At 43.1% G+C, this 20,598-nt stretch overlaps 1 protein-coding gene across 3 annotated transcripts; it reads right to left on the bottom strand.

Moving 5' to 3' along the window:
• Window positions 1–167: 167 nt before the first annotated feature.
• On the bottom strand, window positions 168–12,151 carry LOC110500387 (calcium homeostasis endoplasmic reticulum protein). 3 transcript variants are annotated; one of them, XM_021577848.3, is made up of 18 exons: window positions 11,924–12,151; window positions 11,335–11,508; window positions 10,236–10,274; window positions 9,386–9,549; window positions 8,993–9,130; window positions 8,750–8,901; window positions 8,453–8,564; window positions 8,271–8,360; window positions 6,257–6,446; window positions 3,649–3,806; window positions 2,935–3,391; window positions 2,493–2,740; window positions 2,225–2,358; window positions 2,068–2,154; window positions 1,529–1,663; window positions 1,233–1,376; window positions 531–811; window positions 168–417 (listed from the first exon to the last, which is right to left on the bottom strand). In XM_021577848.3, exons 1-18 carry the CDS (start codon window positions 11,946–11,948, stop codon window positions 380–382), a joined length of 2,766 nt encoding a protein of 921 aa, XP_021433523.2. In that variant the 5' UTR covers window positions 11,949–12,151; the 3' UTR covers window positions 168–379. The 3 variants fall into 3 exon arrangements, with proteins under 3 accessions (XP_021433523.2, XP_090056269.1, XP_090056217.1); XM_090200143.1 differs by lacking the exon at window positions 2,068–2,154; XM_090200091.1 differs by lacking the exon at window positions 10,236–10,274.
• Window positions 12,152–20,598: the final 8,447 nt, after the last annotated feature.

Here is a 20,598-nt window from a genome sequence, read left to right as displayed (position 1 = left end):
ATGGACCATCTTTGATGCTTGATTCTGAAGGGACCATTTGTCTTATTTACAGTGTACATTTAAGCTCAAGCGGAGACAAACAGTGCATTTATTCAAACATTTAAAAAATCTTTACAGCGTGTGGTTAGAGGGTAAATTTGATTCACATTTGACATTACATCAGTGGGTGAATTCCACAAACGTATTTTATTTTTCTTACAAAAGAGCAACAATAGTTTATATCCATTTCCAAGTCATCAAACACTGGAACATAAGAAAACACATGAATGAGTATCACAAAAAAGCAACATTCAAAACATACTATAAGAACATTATTCTGTACAAAAAACTGACTGAAGAGGTATGTTCTGGGTTAGGTTTGTTTGCTTTACGATGCACATTATTCAGTAGGAGGGGGCTCTTGTGGTTCCCGATTCACTGAAATAAAGAAGACCTTGTTATATTTTAGTTTGTCATATCACCTAAAAAATATACCTATCCACTACATCAGGATTTCATTGCAACAGTTTAAAAAAAAATAACACTCCTACCTTCCTCCCTTGCTTTCATGCGAGCTACAAAGTTGTAGCTCTTGTTCCTGCGGTAGTTCTCATAAGGGTCATCCAGAGACACCCCCACTCCTTTATACTGGTCCCACTTGTCCCGGAGCTCTCCCCCCTTGATGGGGTCCTGGATGCCCTGCTCCTTTGCTCCAAGCCCCCCAGAACCACTCCAGCCCATTTTCATGAGCAGCTGATGGCCCTTGTTCTCCTCTCCCAGCCTGCTGTCTGGAGGCAGGACCGAGGGGGCTGCGCCCAGACCAGACGTAGCTCTGTGGAGATCACAACCAATACATTCAGTAAAGACAAAATCTACAGCAGGGTTCCCAACACTCTCCTCGGGCCCCCTCAGACGTTTCACATTTTTGTTTTAACCCTTAACAATTAGTCAAAGGCTTGATGATTAGTTGACTGAATCAGGTGTGCCAGTTTAGGGCTAAAACAAAAATGTGAAATGTGTGGGTGGGGCCCAGAGGAGAGGGTTGAGGAACCCTGATCTACAGCCTTCAATGCTCTGCTTTAACTTTTCAATGTGACAGTGACGGCCTCGATTATCTCAATGGCGTTACTATTTGGTCTCTACCTTCCCAAAAAACCTAGCCCTATTATATACACAGATATGCAAGCAATATGTCAGAGGGAATAGACTGTGTGGACAGCAGAATACAGTGCATGCGGAGATGAGGGACTTACGGAGGAGAGGGGCTACGGGACTTCTGGGAGGCAGGGGCAGAGGCGGGGGCAGGCCTCTCTTGCCGTCTCTTGTCAGGAGAGCGAGATCTGGAGCGAGACCTAGAACGAGAGCGACTGCGGGACGACCTGGATCGGCTCATGCTCCTGTGGAGGTGAAAGACAAAAAGCATCAATGTCTCCTTAACGGTCTGTCATGTTGGTGGTGCAATTAGACATCAACTATCATCTAACAAAATTTGAATTTCAGAGGTCAAGAATTCCTGTTAAAAATCAGGAAGAATCCTATCTGTGCGTACCTGGAGCGAGATCGGGAGTAGGAGCGAGATCGGGACCGGGAGGAGGAGCGGGAGGACTTGGAGGATCTTGAGCTGGATTCAGACGAGGAGCGACCCTGACTATGAGAACGGCTGTGTGAACGACTACCGTGTGCACTGGGAGAGACAGAGAAACCACATTGTTAACACACTCACCTCTCATACAGTTTTTACACTTACCACAAGCGGCCAGCTGCACATTAATTGGGGAGGACGGGCCAATAATAATGGCTGGAACGGAATAAATGCTATGGCATCGAACACAAACACATGGTTTTCGATGGATTTGATACCATTCTATTCACCCCATTCTCCAGCCATTATTTTGAGCCGTCCTCCCATCAGCAGGCTCCTGTGACACAGATGGGAAAAAATACAGACTTACAAAGCATTTGTATTTACCTGCTGATTTCAAAAGGCACATTTATTTTATGTTAATAGACACCCAAAGTCTCCTTATACTACAGATACGTGTGTCTGTGTGTGAGACATAAGGCTGGTCAGCAGGCAGACGGTCTCACCTGTTGTGTTTCTCCTGGCCCTTTCGCCTCCTGGCTCTCATCTTAGCTCTGAAGAACTCATATAGGCCGTTCTGTTCCCAGCCCTCACTGACAAACACATTACAATCAATAGAGCACATATTGCATCGATCACATAGTGAAAATGTTTGCGTTTTACCTGTTCCTGGGTCCGTCATGGGAGGGGGGGCTGTAGAAGGCCTCCACAGCAGCTAGCAGGCGTTCACTGGGGGGCATTGGGGGAGGCAGACGGATGTCTTTAGGATCCAGTGCTTTGTAGTCATGGTCTTCCAGCTAATGCACATAAACAGGTAGAGAACACAACTGTTTAGACCACTGTGGTCAAGAAATATATGCATCTCCATAGTGAGCTGTGGAAAAAATGTATCCTTGAAAAGAAATAGACATCTTCATCCCTTTCTACTCACTTTGACTAGAGGGGCCATGAGTCCGGCGGGCAGGTCAAAGTAGGGTACGTTGGGGACCAGGCTGGGGTCATCCTGGTTAACGTGAGCCGGGGCCGGACGCTGTCTCATGTGGGGGGACTGGCCGTTGAAGCCGTGGGATGGGGGGCCGAAGTCTGGGTGCTGGTTACCCCCCCAGGGAGGGTGCTCCTCCCCCCCCATACCCAGAGGAGGGATCCTCTGGCTAGGGTGGTGGTGCGGAGGGCCCATGTCTTGGTCAACACGCAGGGGCATGGGGAGATACTCAGTTAAATTACATGTTGCAGCCAGTACTTTCAGTTACTGATGTAAATCACTACGTGATGGTGGTCAGGGAACTAAACCAGAGAGGTGCTCATATACAATAGTCATAGAAAAAAACAGTGAATTTTGAGCTCCCATGGTGGGACCTGTCCTGGATTCTTACCTCCAGGGAAGTCTCCCTGTGGGTAGTCAAAGTGGTGTGGAGGGTAGGGCGGCCTTTCAAAATGGTGCCTGGGTGGAAAGTCATCCTGCATGTAGCGCGGCGGGAACCGGCCAAAGTTGTGGGGAGGCGGGGGCGGCTGGTTAAAGGGAGGGGGACCTGGCTGGTGGGGCGTGAAGGGCCCTCTGAAGTGGGGGGGCCTCTGCATGCGGGGGAAGGGGTGCTCTCTCTGGCCCCAGGGGGGCTGGTCAGGTCCCTGGTTGCTCCAGGGGGGCTGGTCGTACTGACCGCTCCAGTTGGGAGGGGGCTCATTCTGTCCTCCCCCTCCGCTCCAGGGACCCCCCTCCCCCCTTGGAGGGCCTCCGCTCCAGCTGGGGTCCCCCCTCTGCTCATTCCAGATGCCCTCGTGGCTGTTCCAGGGGGGGCACGGTGGGGGAGCCTGGGTGGGGTCGAACGGAGGCTGAGAGGGGACAAAAATAAAACTGGTGTTTAGACGGAGTCTCATCTTCCATGTTACTGTACCTTCACCACCACTCACTCATCAACTCAACAGTTTGTTATCATGGGACTGATTCAATAGATAGGAACATCAGTCATTCTGTTCAACTCTACGACAACAATAAACCTGTAAGTATATCCACACAGAATATTCCTTATAGTTTTACATAATAAGGGAAAAGTCACACTACACACAAACACATTAGGAGAGCAGCTTACTGGCTGATTGGGGTTCCAGCCTCCAGACATGTGTTGTGGGTCGAACCAGGGTTTAGAGGAGGCGTTATCAGAGTGGCCACTGTTGGCACCGGGGTCCGATCTGGACTGGGCGCCGTCATAATCACCAGGAGGGCCAGACATGGACGACTTCACCTCTCCTGTGGTTTTAAGTTTTGTCACATGCACAAGTACAATGAAATGCCTTTCAGTCAGAAGTCAGAAGGATATTTGGTTAAAGGGTAAATATGGCTACAGATGAAGAATCTACCCATAATCAACATGTAAACAAAATCCTGAAGTGAAGCCTAAAAGTCAATCAAATCTTTCACCCACTTCTCTACGGTGCTGTTTTGCTAACAATACCCTCAACATAATGAAGTGCCTGGTGTGTTTTTGTGTGAGAGAAGTGGTGTAAATTACTTAAGTAAAAATACCTTAAAGTACTACTTTAGTAGTTTTATTGAGTATCTGTACTTTACTATTTATATTATTTGACAACTTTTACTTTACTACATTCCTAAAGAAAATAATGTACTTTTTACTACATACAGTGCCTTGCGAAAGTATTCGGCCCCCTTGAACTTTGCGACCTTTTGCCACATTTCAGGCTTCAAACATAAAGATATAAAACTGTATTTTTTTTGAAGAATCGACAACAAGTGGGACACAATCATGAAGTGGAACGACATTTATTGGATATTTCAAACTTTTTTAACAAATCAAAAACTGAAAAATTGGGCGTGCAAAATTATTCAGCCCCTTTACTTTCAGTGCAGCAAACTCTCTCCAGAAGTTCAGTGAGGATCTCTGAATGATCCAATGTTGACCTAAATGACTAATGAGGATAAATACAATCCACCTGTGTGTAATCAAGTCTCCGTATAAATGCACCTGCACTGTGATAGTCTCAGAGGTCCGTCAAAAGCGCAGAGAGCATCATGAAGAACAAGGAACACACCAGGCAGGTCCGAGATACTGTTGTGAAGAAGTTTAAAGCCGGATTTGGATACAAAAATATTTCCCAAGCTTTAAACATCCCAAGGAGCATTGTGCAAGCGATAATATTGAAATGGAAGGAGTATCAGACCACTGCAAATCTACCAAGACCTGGCCGTCCCTCTAAACTTTCAGCTCATACAAGGAGAAGACTGATCAGAGATGCAGCCAAGAGGCCCATGAACACTCTGGATGAACTGCAGAGATCTACAGCTGAGGTGGGAGACTCTGTCCATAGGACAACAATCAGTCATATATTGCATAAATCTGGCCTTTATGGAAGAGTGGCAAGAAGAAAGCCATTTCTTAAAGATATCCATAAAAAGTGTCATTTAAAGTTTGCCACAAGCCACCTGGGAGACACACCAAACGTGGAAGAAGGTGCTCTGGTCAGATGAAACCAAAATGGAACTTTCTGGCAACAATGCAAACGTTATGTTTGGCGTAAAAGCAACACAGCTGAACACACCATACCCACTGTCAAACATGGTGGTGGCAGCATCATGGTTTGGGCCTGCTTTTCTTCAGCAGGGACAGGGAAGATGGTTCAAATTGATGGGAAGATGAATGGAGCCAAATACAGGACCATTCTGGAAGAAAACCTGATGGAGTCTGCAAAAGACCTGAGACTGGGACGGAGATTTGTCTTCCAACAAGACAATGATCCAAAACATAAAGCAAAATCTACAATGGAATGGTTCAAAAATAAACATATCCAGGTGTTAGAATGGCCAAGTCAAAGTCCAGACCTGAATCAAATTGAGAATCTGTGGAAAGAACTGAAAACTGCTGTTCACAAATGCTCTCCATCCAACCTCACTGAGCTCGAGCTGTTTTGCAAGGAGGAATGGGAAAAATGTCAGTCTCTCGATGTGCAAAACTAATAGAGACATACCCCAAGCGACTTACAGCTGTAATCGCAGCAAAAGGTGGCGCTACAAAGTATTAACTTAAGGGGGCTGAATAATTTTGCACGCCCAATTTTTTAGTTTTTGATTTGTTAAAAAAGTTTGAAATATCCAATAAATGTCGTTCCACTTCATGATTGTGTCCCACTTGTTGTTGATTATTCACAAAAAAAATAGTTTTATATCTTTATGTTTGAAGCCTGAAATGTGGCAAAAGGTCGCAAAGTTCAAGGGGGCCGAATACTTTCGCAAGGCACTGTACATTTTCCTTGACACCCAAAAGTATGCACTACATTCTGAATGCTTAGAAGCACAGGGAAATGGTCCAATTCACACACTTATCAAGAGAACATCCTTGGTCCTCCTCACTGCCTCTGATTTGGCAGATTCACTAAAGACAAATGCTGTATTTGTAAATGATGTCTGAGTGTTGGAGTGTGCCCATGGCTAACCATAAATATAAATAAAACAAGAATTGTGCTGTCTGGTTTGCTTGATATAAGGAATATTTTATACTTTTGATACTTAAGTATATTTAAAACCAAATATTTTTACGCAAGTAGTATTTTACTGGGTGACTTTCACTTTTGAGTCATTTTCTATCAAGGTATGTTTACTTTTACCACCACTGTGTGTGTGCATGCATGAGAATGTGTGTTTATGCATGTGTGTACGAGTATGTTCTTCTCTCTCTACTCTCTCACCAGGCTGAGTGGTGACTGCCTTAATGTCAGGCTCTGCTGCAGCTAGCTGGCTCACTGCTGCTGCAGTCTGCTGCTGAACCGCCAGGTTGGCCACAAACTCCTCATGCTGCGTCTTCAGGGTCTGGATCTGTTGCTGGAAGGCCAGCTGAATGGGCTGCACCACGGCAGCGTACTCTGTGATCAGAGAGGCCTGGGAGAGAGAGGAGATGAGCAGGAAGATGGCATTGTTAGTGCTGCAGACAACACTATTGGTGAATGTCCTGGCTGGAGTGAATAAAGTAATTACAATTAAACCAATACGCTGTAAATGTTTTCTATTTTGATGGACCTTCTTGTGCGGCATGGGGCAGGATGCATATACAGTGGGGCAAAAAAGTATTTAGTCAGCCACCAATTGCGCAAGTTCTCCCACTTAAAAAGATGAGAGGCCTGTAATTTTCATCATAGGTACACTTCAACTATGACAGACAAAATGAGAAAAAAAATCCAGAAAATCACATTGTAGGATTTTTTATGAATTTATTTGCAAATTATGGTGGAAAATAAGTATTTGGTCAATAACAAAAGTTTATCTCAATACTTTGTTATATACCCTTTGTTGGCAATGACAGAGGTCAAATGTTTTCTGTAAGTCTTCACAAGGTTTTCACACACTGTTGCTGGTATTTTGGCCCATTCCTCCATGCAGATCTCCTCTAGAGCAGTGATGTTTTGGGGCTGTTGCAGGGCAACACGGACTTTCAACTCCCTCCAAAGATTTTCTATGGGGTTGAGATCTGGAGACTGGCTAGGCCACTCCAGGACCTTGAAATGCTTCTTATGAAGCCACTCCTTCGTTGCCCGGGCGGTGTGTTTGGGATCATTGTCATGCTGAAAGACCCAGCCACGTTTCATCTTCAATGCCCTTACTGATGGAAGGAGGTTTTCACTCAAAATCTCATGATACATGGCCCCATTCATTCTTTCCTTTACACGGATCAGTCGTCATGGTCCCTTTGCAGAAAAACAGCCCCAAAGCATGATGTTTCCACCCCCATGCTTCACAGTAGGTATGGTGTTCTTTGGATGCAACTCAGCATTCTTTGTGACCTCCAAACATGACGAGTTGAGTTTTTACCAAAAAGTTATATTTTGGTTTCATCTGACCATATGACATTGTCCCAAACTTCTTCTGAATCATCCAAATGCTCTCTAGCAAACTTCAGACGGGCCTGGACATGTACTGGCTTAAGCAGGGGGACACGTCTGGCACTGCAGGATTTGAGTCCCTGGCGGCATAGTGTGTTACTGATGGTAGGCTTTGTTACTTTGGTCCCAGCTTTCTGCAGGTCATTCACTACGCCCCCCCGTGTGGTTCTGGGATTTTTGCTCACCGTTCTTGTGATCATTTTAACCCCACGGGGTGAGATCATGCGTGGAGCCCCAGATCGAGGGAGATTATCTGTGGTCTTGTATGTCTTCCATTTCCTAATAATTGCTCCCACAGTTGATTTCTTCAAACCAAGCTGCTTGCAAGTCTACAATTTTGTTTCTGGTGTCCTTTGACAGCTCTTTGGTCTTGGCCATAGTAGAGTTTGAAGTGTGACTGTTTGAGGTTGTGGACAGGTCTTTTATACTGATAACAAGTTCAAACAGGTGCCATTAATACAGGTAACGAATGGAGGACAGAGGAGCCTCTTAAAGAAGAAGTTACAGGTCTGTGAGAGCCAGAAATCTTGCTTGTTTGTAGGTGACCAAATACTTATTTTCCACCATAATTTGCAAATCATTTCATTAAAAATCCTACAATGTGATTTTCTGGATTTTTTTCTCTCATTTTGTCTGTCATAGTTGAAGTGTACCTATGATGAAAATTACAGGCCTCATCTTTTTAAGTGGGAGAACTTGCACAATTGGTGGCTGACTAAATACTTTTTTGCCCCACTGTATGTGGTTGACTTCTAAGTCCAAGGCTTTTAACTGTCAGCCAACTTGCAGTATTTTCCTTTACTAGGCCACTAGCCTCAGTCCTCACCTGATACTGGCCCAGGCCCACAGCTGGACTCTGTAACTGCTGGATCGTCACCTCGTCGAAGTAGCCATTCTTTTCCCAGAGTTGTAGAAGCTGTGAGAGAAACAGGAAAATAGAGGGTGTCATTCAACCACAGGTAACATCTATATGGCGCAATGTCTACATTGAACAGGCAGCCCACTGACACGTGTGATCTTCTGCTGCTTGTCCTCCTCTACAGCCAAGAAGCTGGTGCAGTAGATGGGCACCACCACCTTCTGTAGCGCTGCTAGCAGGTCCCTCTGCTGCTTCCTCTGACTGGTGGTACACAAAACAAGTATCATGTAATTAACCATGAATACAATGCATGACATTATAATTACTAACATTATCTATAACAGGTGTATTTTATCAGTTTAAAATGCACATAGATTGACACTCACATAATGAAAAAAATGCATTATGAGGATAAAAACAAAGCCTCATTTCCACCATGCTTTTACCAGTGATGGAGGACATCATTGGTGAGATAGATGAGGTGTAGGCGGAGTTCAAAGTGAGCTGTGTCGGCTGTGATGCGGTTCCGGAGGTGTGAGCACATCAGCTCACAGTGCAGTGGGCCCTTGGCGTTGTTGAACATCCAGTTCTTACCAGCCTGGGAGGAACCAGAGAGAAACATACCACTGACTAAACATACCAGACCCTTCTCCTGCTCATGTTGTGTTAACCTGGTGTCATGAACCTACCGAGATGGCGTCTTTAGTGCAGGTGTCAATGATGGGCTGCAGCAGGTTGTCAAATTCAGATATGTCCTGCTGAGTCTCCGCCAGCAGCTTCTGGGTCTGCTGCTCCATGGCCAGAGCTATGGCTGCAGTCACTTGCTCCTGGAATCAAACGACAACCAGTTCATTTTGGACATTAGGAAAAACAACAGCTGTCAAATGTATTTGCTTTGAAACTTCATGTACTCGGTCTCATACATTTTATGACCAGAGAATGTAAGATATGGTAACGTTGGTCAGTCTGCACCATGGAGGGCCAGTGTGTGCAGGGATTTTCTCCAGCCCAGCACTAACACAACTGATTCAACTAATTATGGTCTAGAAGACTCAACGACCCTGGGGTAAGGTGACCCGTACCTGTCTGAGAGTGAGCAGCTGCTGTTCTTGCTGCTGCAGGTTCCATTGGCTCTGCTGGATGAGTTCATCTAGAGATGGCGTGGCAGGGGCGATGGGGGGCGGGGCCAGGATGGCGATTGGTGGAGGGACGTCTAGGACTTCCGTACCAGGTGGATTATAAAGATCTGCAAAACAAGGTCAAAATATCTAATAAAAGACAAACACGATAAGAAACATTGTAGTGGTGATGCCTTTTGTCATTTGCACAGGCAGACGTCTATGTGGCCTAAACATTTTTTATTCATAATTGAATGAAATTCTGGAAAAGCTAAGCCAGTACCAGAACAATACAATTTTGACATGCAACTATCTTCATGCAACGTCAAGGAATGTTCTCATCTTCATTTAACTAAATTCCTTTATACTTCAAAGAAGTTGATATTGAAAAACATATCAAGCGTTTTGCAGCACCTTCGAAACTGAAATAAAAAACAGGAGTGTGTGGATTATTAAGTCACAAAAACTTTGCAGCAGCATTGAAACAATCACAAGCGACAGACAACAATTATCTCAAAAAGCATTAAGAATATCAAGAACAAGAACTTTCTCTAAAAACTGACATACATAGGCATCGCAAAGTACAAACTTGAATTGTGGTTGAAACATCAAAACTACAATGTTTAGACAACGACTAAAATATAAGTATTTTTAGATGAACACCAGCAGTAAGGGTAACCCCCCTATCTCAAAATCATCATGATTGAAAAATATCAACACATTAAACGCAATACAAAAACAAAGCCTTTGAATCACTGCTGATACAACATGTGCAGGTTGGTACTATAATTGCACTTTTCTATCCAGTAAATACCTTCCAACTTATACTCCTCACATTCGTGGGTAGTAGGATCTATGTGGAGAGAAGCACACATTACAATACAGCTGGCAAACAAACAGCCACACATCATAATACAGCTGGCAAACAAACAGCCACACAATTAAAGTGTTGTCCATAACTGCAGGAAGTATGGGTGCTGCATGGTGTTGTCACATTACTAGTATCAAGATAGTACGAATCTACGATACAAGATTTTACTTGGCAAAAAGAACACAGACGCTGTGAAGCAGACTTTACTCTATGATCCTTTATAACTTTTTTGGGCTTCCAAGTGGTGCAGCGATTTAAGACACTGCATCTCAGTGCTAGAGACCCTGGTTCGATTCCAGGCTGCATCATAACCGGCCGTGATTGGGCGTCCCATAGGGCAGCGCACAATTGACCCAGCGTCGTCCGGGTTAGGCCATCATTGTAAATAAGAATTTGTTCTTAACTGACTTGCCTAGTTAAATAAAGGATCAATAAAAATAACCTAATTGTGTAAAATATTGGGTGCTATAGCTTGTTAAATAAACACATTTGACTGGTTGACAAAATAGGGACTGTTTTCCATAAGAAATGAAGTCTGCTTCATGTTGTGTTTCCTTCCTTAGCCTACTTCCTAGTATCGTGATACAAAGTATAGTAACAACCCTATATCTAATTTGACAGAAATACACGGAGGTCTTCTTCCTGCAATGACTAGAAAGATGGGAGCAGATGTCACAAGTTATGCGACAACATCTGCATGTGGTGGTGGTGGTTGTGCTCCAAAACCTGCTTCAAAATGGACTAAAGACTTTTTGCAGTCACTTCGCCCCCACCCACATGTACAGATTATCTCAACTAGCCTGCACACGGACTCGGTACAGGTGCCACCTGTATATATCCTCGTTATTGTGTCACTTTTTACTTTAGCCTACTTGGTAAATATGTTCTGCTTCTTGAACTGCACTGTTGGTTAAAGGCTTGTAAGTAAGCATTTCATGGTAAAGTCTACACTTGTTGTATTCGGCGCATGTGGCAAATACAGTTTGATTTGAATCTAAAATAAGACTATTTGAATGGATAGCTAGCTATATGTGCTACATACGCTGGTGTTGTTCCATTGCAAGCTTGCACCGGTAATAGGCGAAGAAGTCCCCTCCAAACAGAAAAGAGAATTTGGAATTGTCCTTCTGTTTCTCCATTGTCATCTTCTCAAACTCAGGGCCATTTCGAGCCACAAACTGGGCCAGTTTGTCAATTACATTTTTCAGCTCTTGGTCTGTGGAGGAAAACAATACGGACATTTGTATGGTGAGTCACATACACCATACATACTACACATACTGTCAAAGCAGAATTACCCCCAGTTATGTACTGCAAAAGGTAACTGTGTAGGGGAGAAAAGTAGTCAAGCAAAAGGGACATTATCGACGCATGCGCGACTAACGTTATAGCTAGCTGTAGCCAGGCGTATCAGTCAAAACAGTCCAGATAGTTCCCTAACCTAAGTATAAATATTAATTTACTGATCAAAAAGCTAATAAAAAGCATAGCATTCTAGCTTAGTAACGACAACCATGTGCCTGACTAGCTTTGGATAAACTAGCTAAGTTAGATGCGTAGCTTAATTGCACAGCATGCTAAATTAGCTAGCACATTGGCATTGCTAGTTATTCAAAATTAAAGATACAAACCCTCAGGAGCTGTAGGAATATCCATGTTTGTCTTCAATAAATTAACAGCGAGTCCACTGAACCACAAAGACACACAGATTAATTTGTAAAAATGTTATCTAGCTATGTGGTTTAAGGAAAATACAAAGCATTTCCAAAATGTTATAGACATTCCGGCACCGGAAGTACTTCGATGACTTCATAATTCAGGGCGCCACTGGAATAAAGCAGCTACAACGCTCCCCCAGTGGCGTACCAAGCACTTGTAGGACTGACAAGATACACAGGAAGTTTAGCAACAATAAAAAAATAGTTATGATCAATTGTTTTCACCCTCCCAAAACTATGATGACTCCAGTTTACTTTTACCTTCTTTTTTTTTGCACTGCCTACATAAGGAAGCAGTCACATATGTTTGTTCCCCTAAATATTCCTAAGAAACTCTCTAACTAGTCTAACACACTGTCCTTTGATTACATGTACAATGAGTATATTTGTGTATATAGACATAAGTGGTCTTGAAACTCTGTTCCACTCAGCTGAGCGGTGTCTTCTGCTCTGTCTTTCAGCGGTCCCTGGATACATTGGAAATTCCATCTCTATGTAAAAAAGCTATTGTTGTACCTGTACCAAAAACCTCTCATCCATCTGCATCAAAGGATTACAGACCTGTCACTCTTACCCCTCTCTTGATTAAATCTCTTGAAAAGATCATCAAGGCATACATAATCAACACCATCAGACACCTTCTTGACCCCCTCCAATTTGCATACCGGTCAGAGAGAGGGACAGATGATGCCACCCTCGCTCTTACATCTGGTGTACATGCATTTGGAGGGCAGTAAAACCCATGTGCCTATCAGGTTCGCAGATTTCTCCTCTGCATTTAACACAATCAATCCGTTGGACCTCGCGGACAGACTGAAAGGAGACTTCGGATTGATGCTATGCTTATCACATGGATCACCAACTTCCTAACTGATAGGTCTCAGCAGGTATGAGTTGGCAACACACTCTCTGAGGTGCGCACTACTTCAGTATGGAACCCCACAGGGCAGTGTTCTTTCACCAGTACTATACATACAGACAGCTGCCGGAGCCGTTTCCCAGGGCGTCACCTGATCAAATATGCCGATGATACTGCTTTGGTCAGTCTTCTCAAAGGGGATGAGACGGAGGACGGACCTGCTCTGAATGATTTTACTGTCTGGTGTGAGTCCTCCCATTTAAAATTACATACAGAAAAAACAAAGGACACAGTGATTTACATTTGAAGGAACACTACCATACACACAGTCAGCCGCATACCACCCTGCTTCCCATTTTTGGCTTTCTTCTGAAGCTAAGCAGGGTTGGTCCTGGTTGATTGCTAGATGGGAGGCCAGATGCTGCTGGAAGTTGTGTGCCTCCTACTGGAGGGCCAGTAGGAGGCACTATTTCCTCTGGTCTGAAAAATAATATCCCAATTCCCCAGAGCAGTGATTGGGGCCATTGCCCAGTGTAGGGTGCTGTCTTTTGGGTGGGATGTTAAACAGATGTCCTGACTCTCTGTGTTCATTAAGGATCCCATGGCACTTATCGTAAGAGTATGGGTGTTAACCCTGGTGTCCTGGCTAAATCCCCAATCTGGCCCTTGTACCATCATATTCACCTAATCATCCCCAGTTTACAATTGGCTGATTCAACTATTCCCCATGTCATTGCTGTAAATTAATGTTTTTTCAGTCAACTTACCATGTAAAATAAGGGTTAAATAAAAACACCATCACTGATAAAAGGTGAGCCCATTGAAATAGTGGAGGAGTACAAATATGTTGGGCTAGTCAGTGACAACAAGCTGTCCTGGGATCATTTTACTGATGCTATTTTTAAGGAAGGCCAGCAGGGACTGTATTTCCTACGGACGCTGCACTTTTTAAATTTTGATCTAACCATCATGGTTCTCTTTTATGAATCATTTATTGAGAGCATTCTGTCCTACTGCTTGACCTGCTGGTTTGGAAATGTCAAGGTTGCACAGAAAAATAGGTGGGCAAGATCTGCCATCTCTCTACCTGGGGAGAGCCCTCCATAAGGCAAATAAAATAGCGGTTGACTCTTGCCATCCACTAAACCCTGAATTCCAGCTCCTTCCCCCTGGCCATAAGTACAGACTACCTAAGGTAAAAAAAAGGGCCAAGTACTCTTTTATTCCGAATGCAATTCTTCAATTTAACAAAAAATGTGCTCTTAGCACTTGCACTATGAAACTGAAGTTACCCTGCCTATTTGCTTGTAAATATCCTTTGCTATTTATTTACATTTTTTTACATGTTATATGTTTTCTGACTGCTGCAAGATGAATTGCTGAGGACAATAACGTTTTCTGACTCTGAATAGACAAGTGAGTGATATACCATACATTGATATTTACAATCTCAGCAAATTAGTTGAATATAGGAGATGTTTTCCAAATGCCAACCATAGTTGGCGCTAGTAATCTCTTTTACATGCTGTACAGTCTGGTGGCCAGAGCAAATACCCTTGGCAATTAACATAGTTCACAAATGTTAATTCAAGTGGATATAAAATGGAAAACCAATATTTTGAGGATGAGATCTTTCATATTCTAGTTGTGGGGTGAGGAGAATGCATGTGGATTATATTTTTGGATTTACTATAGTGTCGACTGAATAGCTTGTCTGTCTCTCCTCCCCTGTGATAGATTATAGTGTAACCAGATTATACAAACACAATGAGCAAACCAATTATATCAGGTGTGTTTTCCTGAACAGTTCCTGCACAGTGCATTATGGTGTGTGTGTGTTTGTGTTGCGCACATGCATGTGTGATCTACATTCGAAACAATCTGGGATTATCGGGAGTTGTTTCACATGCATTATAATAATTGTTCTAAAATAGCAGAGCAGAAGTGACAATCTCACACCGAATGTATAGCAGGCCCTTGCAACAGCTTATCCAAATGTGTGCTTTCTGGTGAATGAGAGCCTATGAAGGTGTCCAACAAGATACAATACCAAAAGTATGTGGACACCTGCTCATCGAACATCTCATTCCAAAATGATGGGCATTGTCATGCTGAAACAGGAAAGGGCCTTCCCCAAAATGTCCCAAGCAGGGCAGAAATTTGATGAACTGACGTTTTGGAAAGGTGGCATCCTATGACGGTGCCAAGTTTAAAGTCACTGAGCTCTTCAGTAAGGCCATTCTACTGCCAATATTTGTCTGTGGAGATTGCATGGCTGTGTGCTCGATTTGATACACCTGTCAGCAATGGGTCTGAAATAGCCGAATTCACTCATTTGAAGGGGTGTCCACATACACAAGTGTGTGTGGGGGGGGCGACAACAAACACTGGCATCAGCCAACATATCCTCCGCTCACAACCCCCTATCTCATACTGACTTCCAATTATGTCATGTGAAAAAGCTGTGTCCCATTGAAAAGCTCCCTTAATCAAACCCAATTAATTCTGCTCCTTTCCCTTATTATCCCCACTGAGGAACGCGTCCTCCCAATCAGCCTGTTAACTCCAGCTCTGGGCCCTTTAGAGGCAATGGAGTAAGGAACAAAATAATATATTATGTAATTATTTAGTCATTAGAGACTTAATTGTTCTTAATGAATACAATAGGTCTGTGAGTAGTAACAAGTGAGTGAGTGATTCATGGAGTAAGCCTTGTTTTTTTTGGTGCGCTCCACTAATCTTGCCAGTCAGCCACCTTCGGGTTTCCCATCTTTATTCCATTGCTGTAACGATGACATTTTGAGAAATGTTGTCTTTTGTGTTTACAGAGCATAAGATACGGAGATAACAAGGGTCAACGAAGAGGGGATCCGCAACACAAAAAACTTTACAGATTGGAGAACTGTATCCTTGGGCAAAAGACAGAAGCATCATGTGAGAAAAGATGAATAATGATGCGTTAAAAATGTATACACAGTACCAGTCAAAGGTTTGCACACTTACTCACTCAAGGCTTTTTTTCCTTTTTTTTTTACTATTTTCTACATTGTAGAATAATAGTGAAGACATCAAAACTATGAAATAACACACATGGAATCATGTAGTAACCAAAATATATTTAATATTTGAGAATCTTCAAAGTTGCCACCCTTTGCCTTGGTGACAGCTTTGCACTCTCTTGGCATTCTCTCAACCAGCTTCTGGAATGCTTTTCAATTAACAGATGTGCCTTGTTAAACGTTAACTTGTGGAATTTCTTCCCTTACTGTGTCTGAGCTAGTCAGTTGTGTTGTGACAAGGTAGGGGTGTATACAGAAGATAGTCCTATTTGGTAAAAGACCAAGTCCATATTATGTCAGAAACAGCTCAAATAAGCAAAGAGAAACGACAGTCAATCATTACTTTAAGACATGAAGGTCGGTCAATACTGAACATTTCAAGAACTCTTAAAGTTTCTTCAAGTGCAGTCGCAAAAACCATCAAGCTCTACGATGAAATTGGCTCTCATGAGGACCGCCACAGGAAAAGAAGAGTTACCTCTGCTGCAGAGGATAAGTTCATTAGAGTTACCAGCCTCACAAATTGCAGCCCAAATAAATGCTTCACAAAGTTCAAGTAACAGACACATCTCAACATCAACTGTTCAGAGGAGACTGTGAGAATCAGGCCTTCATGGTAGAATTGCTGCAAAGAAACCACTACTAAAGGACACCAATAAGAAGAAGACTTGCTTGGGCCAAGAAACATTAGCAATGGACATTAGACCGGTGGAAATCTGTCCTTTGGTCTGGAGTCCAAATTGGAGATTTTTGGTTCCAACCACTGTGTGTCTGTCAGATGCAGAGTAGGTGAACGGATGATATCTGCATGTGTGGTTTTCACTGTGAAGCATGGAGGAGGTGTGATGGTGTGGGGGTGCTAAAGCTGGTGACACTGTCTGTTATTTACTTAGAATTCAAGGCACACTTAACCAGCATGGCTACCACAGCATTCTGCAGCGATACGCCATCCCATTTGGTTTGCGCTTAGTGGGACTATCATTTGTTTTTAAACAGGACAATGACCCAACACACCTCCAGGCTGTGTAAGGGCTATTTGACCAAGAAGGAGAGTGATGGAGTGCTGCATCAGATGACCTGGCCTCTAGAATCACCCGACCTCAACCCAATTGAGATGGTTTGGGATGAGTTGGACCGCAGAGTGAAGGAAAAGCAGCCAACAAGTGCTCAGCATATGTGAGAACTCCTTCAAGACTGTTGGAAAAGCATTCCAGGTGAAGCTGGTTGAGAGAATGCCAAGAGTGTACAAAGTTGTCATTAAGGCAAAGGATGGCTACTTTGAAGAATCTCAAATATAAATTATATTTTTATTTGTTTAACACTGTTTTGGTTACTACATGATTCCATATGTGTTATTTCATAGTTTTGATGTCTTCACTATTATTGTAGAATGTAGAATATAGTCAAAATAAAGAAAAACCCTTGAATGAGTAGGTGTGTCCAAACTTTAGACTGGTGCTGTATACTGTATTTTTTTTAAATGAATTGCTGGGGGTCAGTTATAGAAACGTTCCCAACACTCGTGTGAGGACAACTCAGCATGTTGACTATAAATCAGAGACATACGGAAGGCCTAAACTGTGTTGAGCTCGGATTCAAAATGTGAACGACATTGGAGGAGATGGTTGAATTTTGCACAACAAAAGCTTCTACGTTGATCTGCTGCTCTTTTCCCATCCTTTTCTTTGTGCCACTCACTCCATCTCAACGCATGCCTACCCCAGCCCTGGCTGCGCCGTGCCAAGATGTCCAGCAGTCAGTGTCTGCTCAGGCCCGGCCTGGCCACTAATCCCTGAGCTGTCAGAGAACCACGCTCTGAACTCATCCTGGTCCTCAGGAAAAGGCTCTAATTGGGAGATTTTCTACATCATTAACTCTGATGAGCAGCCATCCCACCCTTACTACAACCCTTCTCTCTCTCTCTCTCTCTCTCTCTCTCTCTCTCTCTCTCTCTCTCTCCCTCTCTCTCTCTCTCTCTCTCACACGTCTACGCGCTCTCTTTCTTCTTGCTTCCACACTCACACTCTTGTCTCTCTCTCTCTTTCTTTCTCTCTCTTGCTTACACTCTCTCTCTCTTGTTCCCTCTGCCCCATCCACCCCCACCCCCACTCTATCCCCTCACGATTAGGAAGTCCTCCCACGGCAAGAGAAAAAACAGTTTTACAGTGCAGTTTTCTCATCCACACGGTGTTGTTTGTTTGAGAACACTGGATAGATAGGATCTCCAAGAACAATATAACAGCATGTGTGCAGTGAGCTGTTCTTTAATGATGAGAGAGACTACTACTTGTTGCCATCAAAGGAAATCCTGTTTTATTAAGAATTCCCTATAACCACACTACTTTTGAAGATTAATCTTTTGGCTTACTTGTTCATTTGATTGCCAAATCCTAACACTTTCTCCAAAGTTTTGCTTAGAATCAGTCAAAGGACGTGAGTCATTAAATTACCTCTATAAAAACACACCAGGTAGTTGAAATGTATAACACACACAGATCCAAAAAGAACCTTCATAGCAAAATCATTTTTTTTTTCTAACATTCTGTTGTGTTCACTCTTTTTTGGCCCCAGATGGCCCCCAGATGACAGGGAGTGTGGTTCACACGATGGGGAGGCGAGTGCGGCAGGACCAGCCCACTGTGAACATGTGCTGCAGCGGCAGCGCCCGGGGGCAATTAGGGAGCAGCGGCCCCTGTAGCCCCCCCCCCCTGATTGAGCCTGATTGATTGGAGCCTCATCATTCTAACGGGCTGGCACCAAGCCACCAGCCAGAGATCAGGGGACATGAGGGTGTGGGAGGGAGGCTACTATTCACTGTGTGTTAGATCCCATCTCTATCCTATCCTCTATACTACAGTAAGCCTACTGCTACAGAGCTGTATTATCCTACTTCAGAAACGGTACTGTAGTGTCAACCGTTTACATTCAAAGATTACAGTAGATCGATATTCACAGTCAGTGGATTTATAGAGTAGGTAGGATAACGGGGCCAGGAGACAAAATTGATATCAAACTAGATTTGTTTATTTTTTAAGTAGATATTACATTTTTCCATAACATGGACATCAACATTTCAGACAAAATCAAAGTAAACAGTAGGAGAACAAGAACACATTACAAATGGATTGTTATACAGGGAATTAAAAAGTGTCCTGTATATTTTCAGATATAAATCTAAAATGAACTTCTGAAGTTTCTAGTGCATTTTTGAAACAATATCTAAACTTTGGCTTATTCTTGGTCCCAGTACCACATAATGAAAAAACATTTCTAAACATATCTTTTAATGTGCAAACTAACCCTGTTTCTCTGTTGGGCGTGAGGTCCCAAATATTTCTGACAAGAGTTAAGAGCTAAAGAAAACAACATAAAACATAAAAACTAGACAACTGCAAGTAAATTGGGAAAAAATGAACAGCCTATTTACAGTTGAAGTCGGAAGTTTACATACACCTTAGCCATATATATTTCAACTCGGTTTTGCACAATTCCTGACATTTAATCAGAGTAAAGATTCCCTGTCTTAGGTCAGTTGGGATCACCACTTTATTTTAAGAATGTGAAATGTCAGAATAATAGTAGAGAGAATGATTTATTTCAGCTTTAATTTTTTACATCACATTCCCAGTGGGTCAGAAGTTTACATACACTCAATTAGTATTTGGTAGCATTGCCTTTAAATTGTTTAACATAGGGAGAAACATTTTGGGTAGTCTTCCACAAGCTTCCCACAATAAGTTGGGTGAATTTTGTCCCATTCCTCCTGACAGAGCTGGTATAACTTAGTCAGGTTTGTAGGCCTCCTTGCTCGCACACGCTTTTTCATTTCTGCCCAAAGATTTTCTATAGGATTGAGGTCAGAGCTTTGTGATGGCCACTCCAATACCTTGACTTTATTGTCCTTAAGCCATTTTGCCACAACTTTGGAAGTATGCTTGGGGTCATTGTACATTTGGAAGACCCATTTGCGACCAAGCTTTAACTTCCTGACTGATGTCTTGAGATGTTGCTTCAATATATCCACATAATGTTCCTCCTCATGATGCCATCTATTTTGTGAAGTGCACCAGTCCCTCCTGCAGAAAAGCACCCCCACAACATGATGCTGCCACCCCCGTGCTTCACGGTTGGGATTGTGTTCTTCTGCTTTTTCCTCCAAACATAGCGATGGCCAAACAGTTCTATTTTTGTTTCATCAGACCAGAGGACATTTCTCCAAAAAGTACGATCTTTGTCCCCATGTGCAGTTGCAAACAGTAGTCTGGCTTTTTTATTGCGGTTTTGGAGCAGTGGCTTCTTCCTTGCTGAGCGGCCTTTCAGGTTGTGTCGATATAGGACTCGTTTTTACTGTGGATATAGATACTTTTGTACCTGTTTCCTCCAGCATCTTCACAGGGTCCTTTGCTGTTGTACTGGGATTGATTTGCACTTTTTGCACCAAAATACGTTCATCTCTAGGAGACAGAACGCATCTCCTTCCTGAGCCGTGTGACGGCTGTGTGGTCCAATGGTGTTTATACTTGCATACTATTGTTTGTAAAGATGAACGTGGTACCTTCAGGCGTTTGGAAATTGCTCCCAAGGATGAACCAGACTTGTGGAGGTCTATAATGTTTTTCTGAGGTCTTGGCTGATTTCTTCTGATTTTCCCATGATGTCAAGCAAAGAGG

The sequence above is a fragment of the Oncorhynchus mykiss genome, chromosome 1 (assembly GCF_057628025.1).
Source record: "Oncorhynchus mykiss isolate SJ-2025 chromosome 1, ASM5762802v1, whole genome shotgun sequence".
NCBI classification, from domain to species: Eukaryota; Metazoa; Chordata; class Actinopteri; order Salmoniformes; family Salmonidae; genus Oncorhynchus; species Oncorhynchus mykiss.
Note: the sequence above shows the minus strand (reverse complement) of the source record. Positions and strands in the feature narration are given on the sequence as shown.

What these genes read in the sequence shown, in the direction of transcription:
- LOC110500387 (XM_021577848.3), bottom strand. Translation starts at nt 11,948, where the DNA reads ATGGATATTCCTACAGCTCCTGAGG. An exon ending in GCTGGAACCCCAATCAGCCA is followed by an intron (nt 3,392 to 3,648) that starts GTAAGCTGCTCT and finishes GTCCCCTCTCAG; the next exon opens with CCTCCGTTCGACCCCACCCA. An exon ending in CATGAAAGCAAGGGAGGAAG is followed by an intron (nt 418 to 530) that starts GTAGGAGTGTTA and finishes TCTTTATTTCAG; the next exon opens with TGAATCGGGAACCACAAGAG.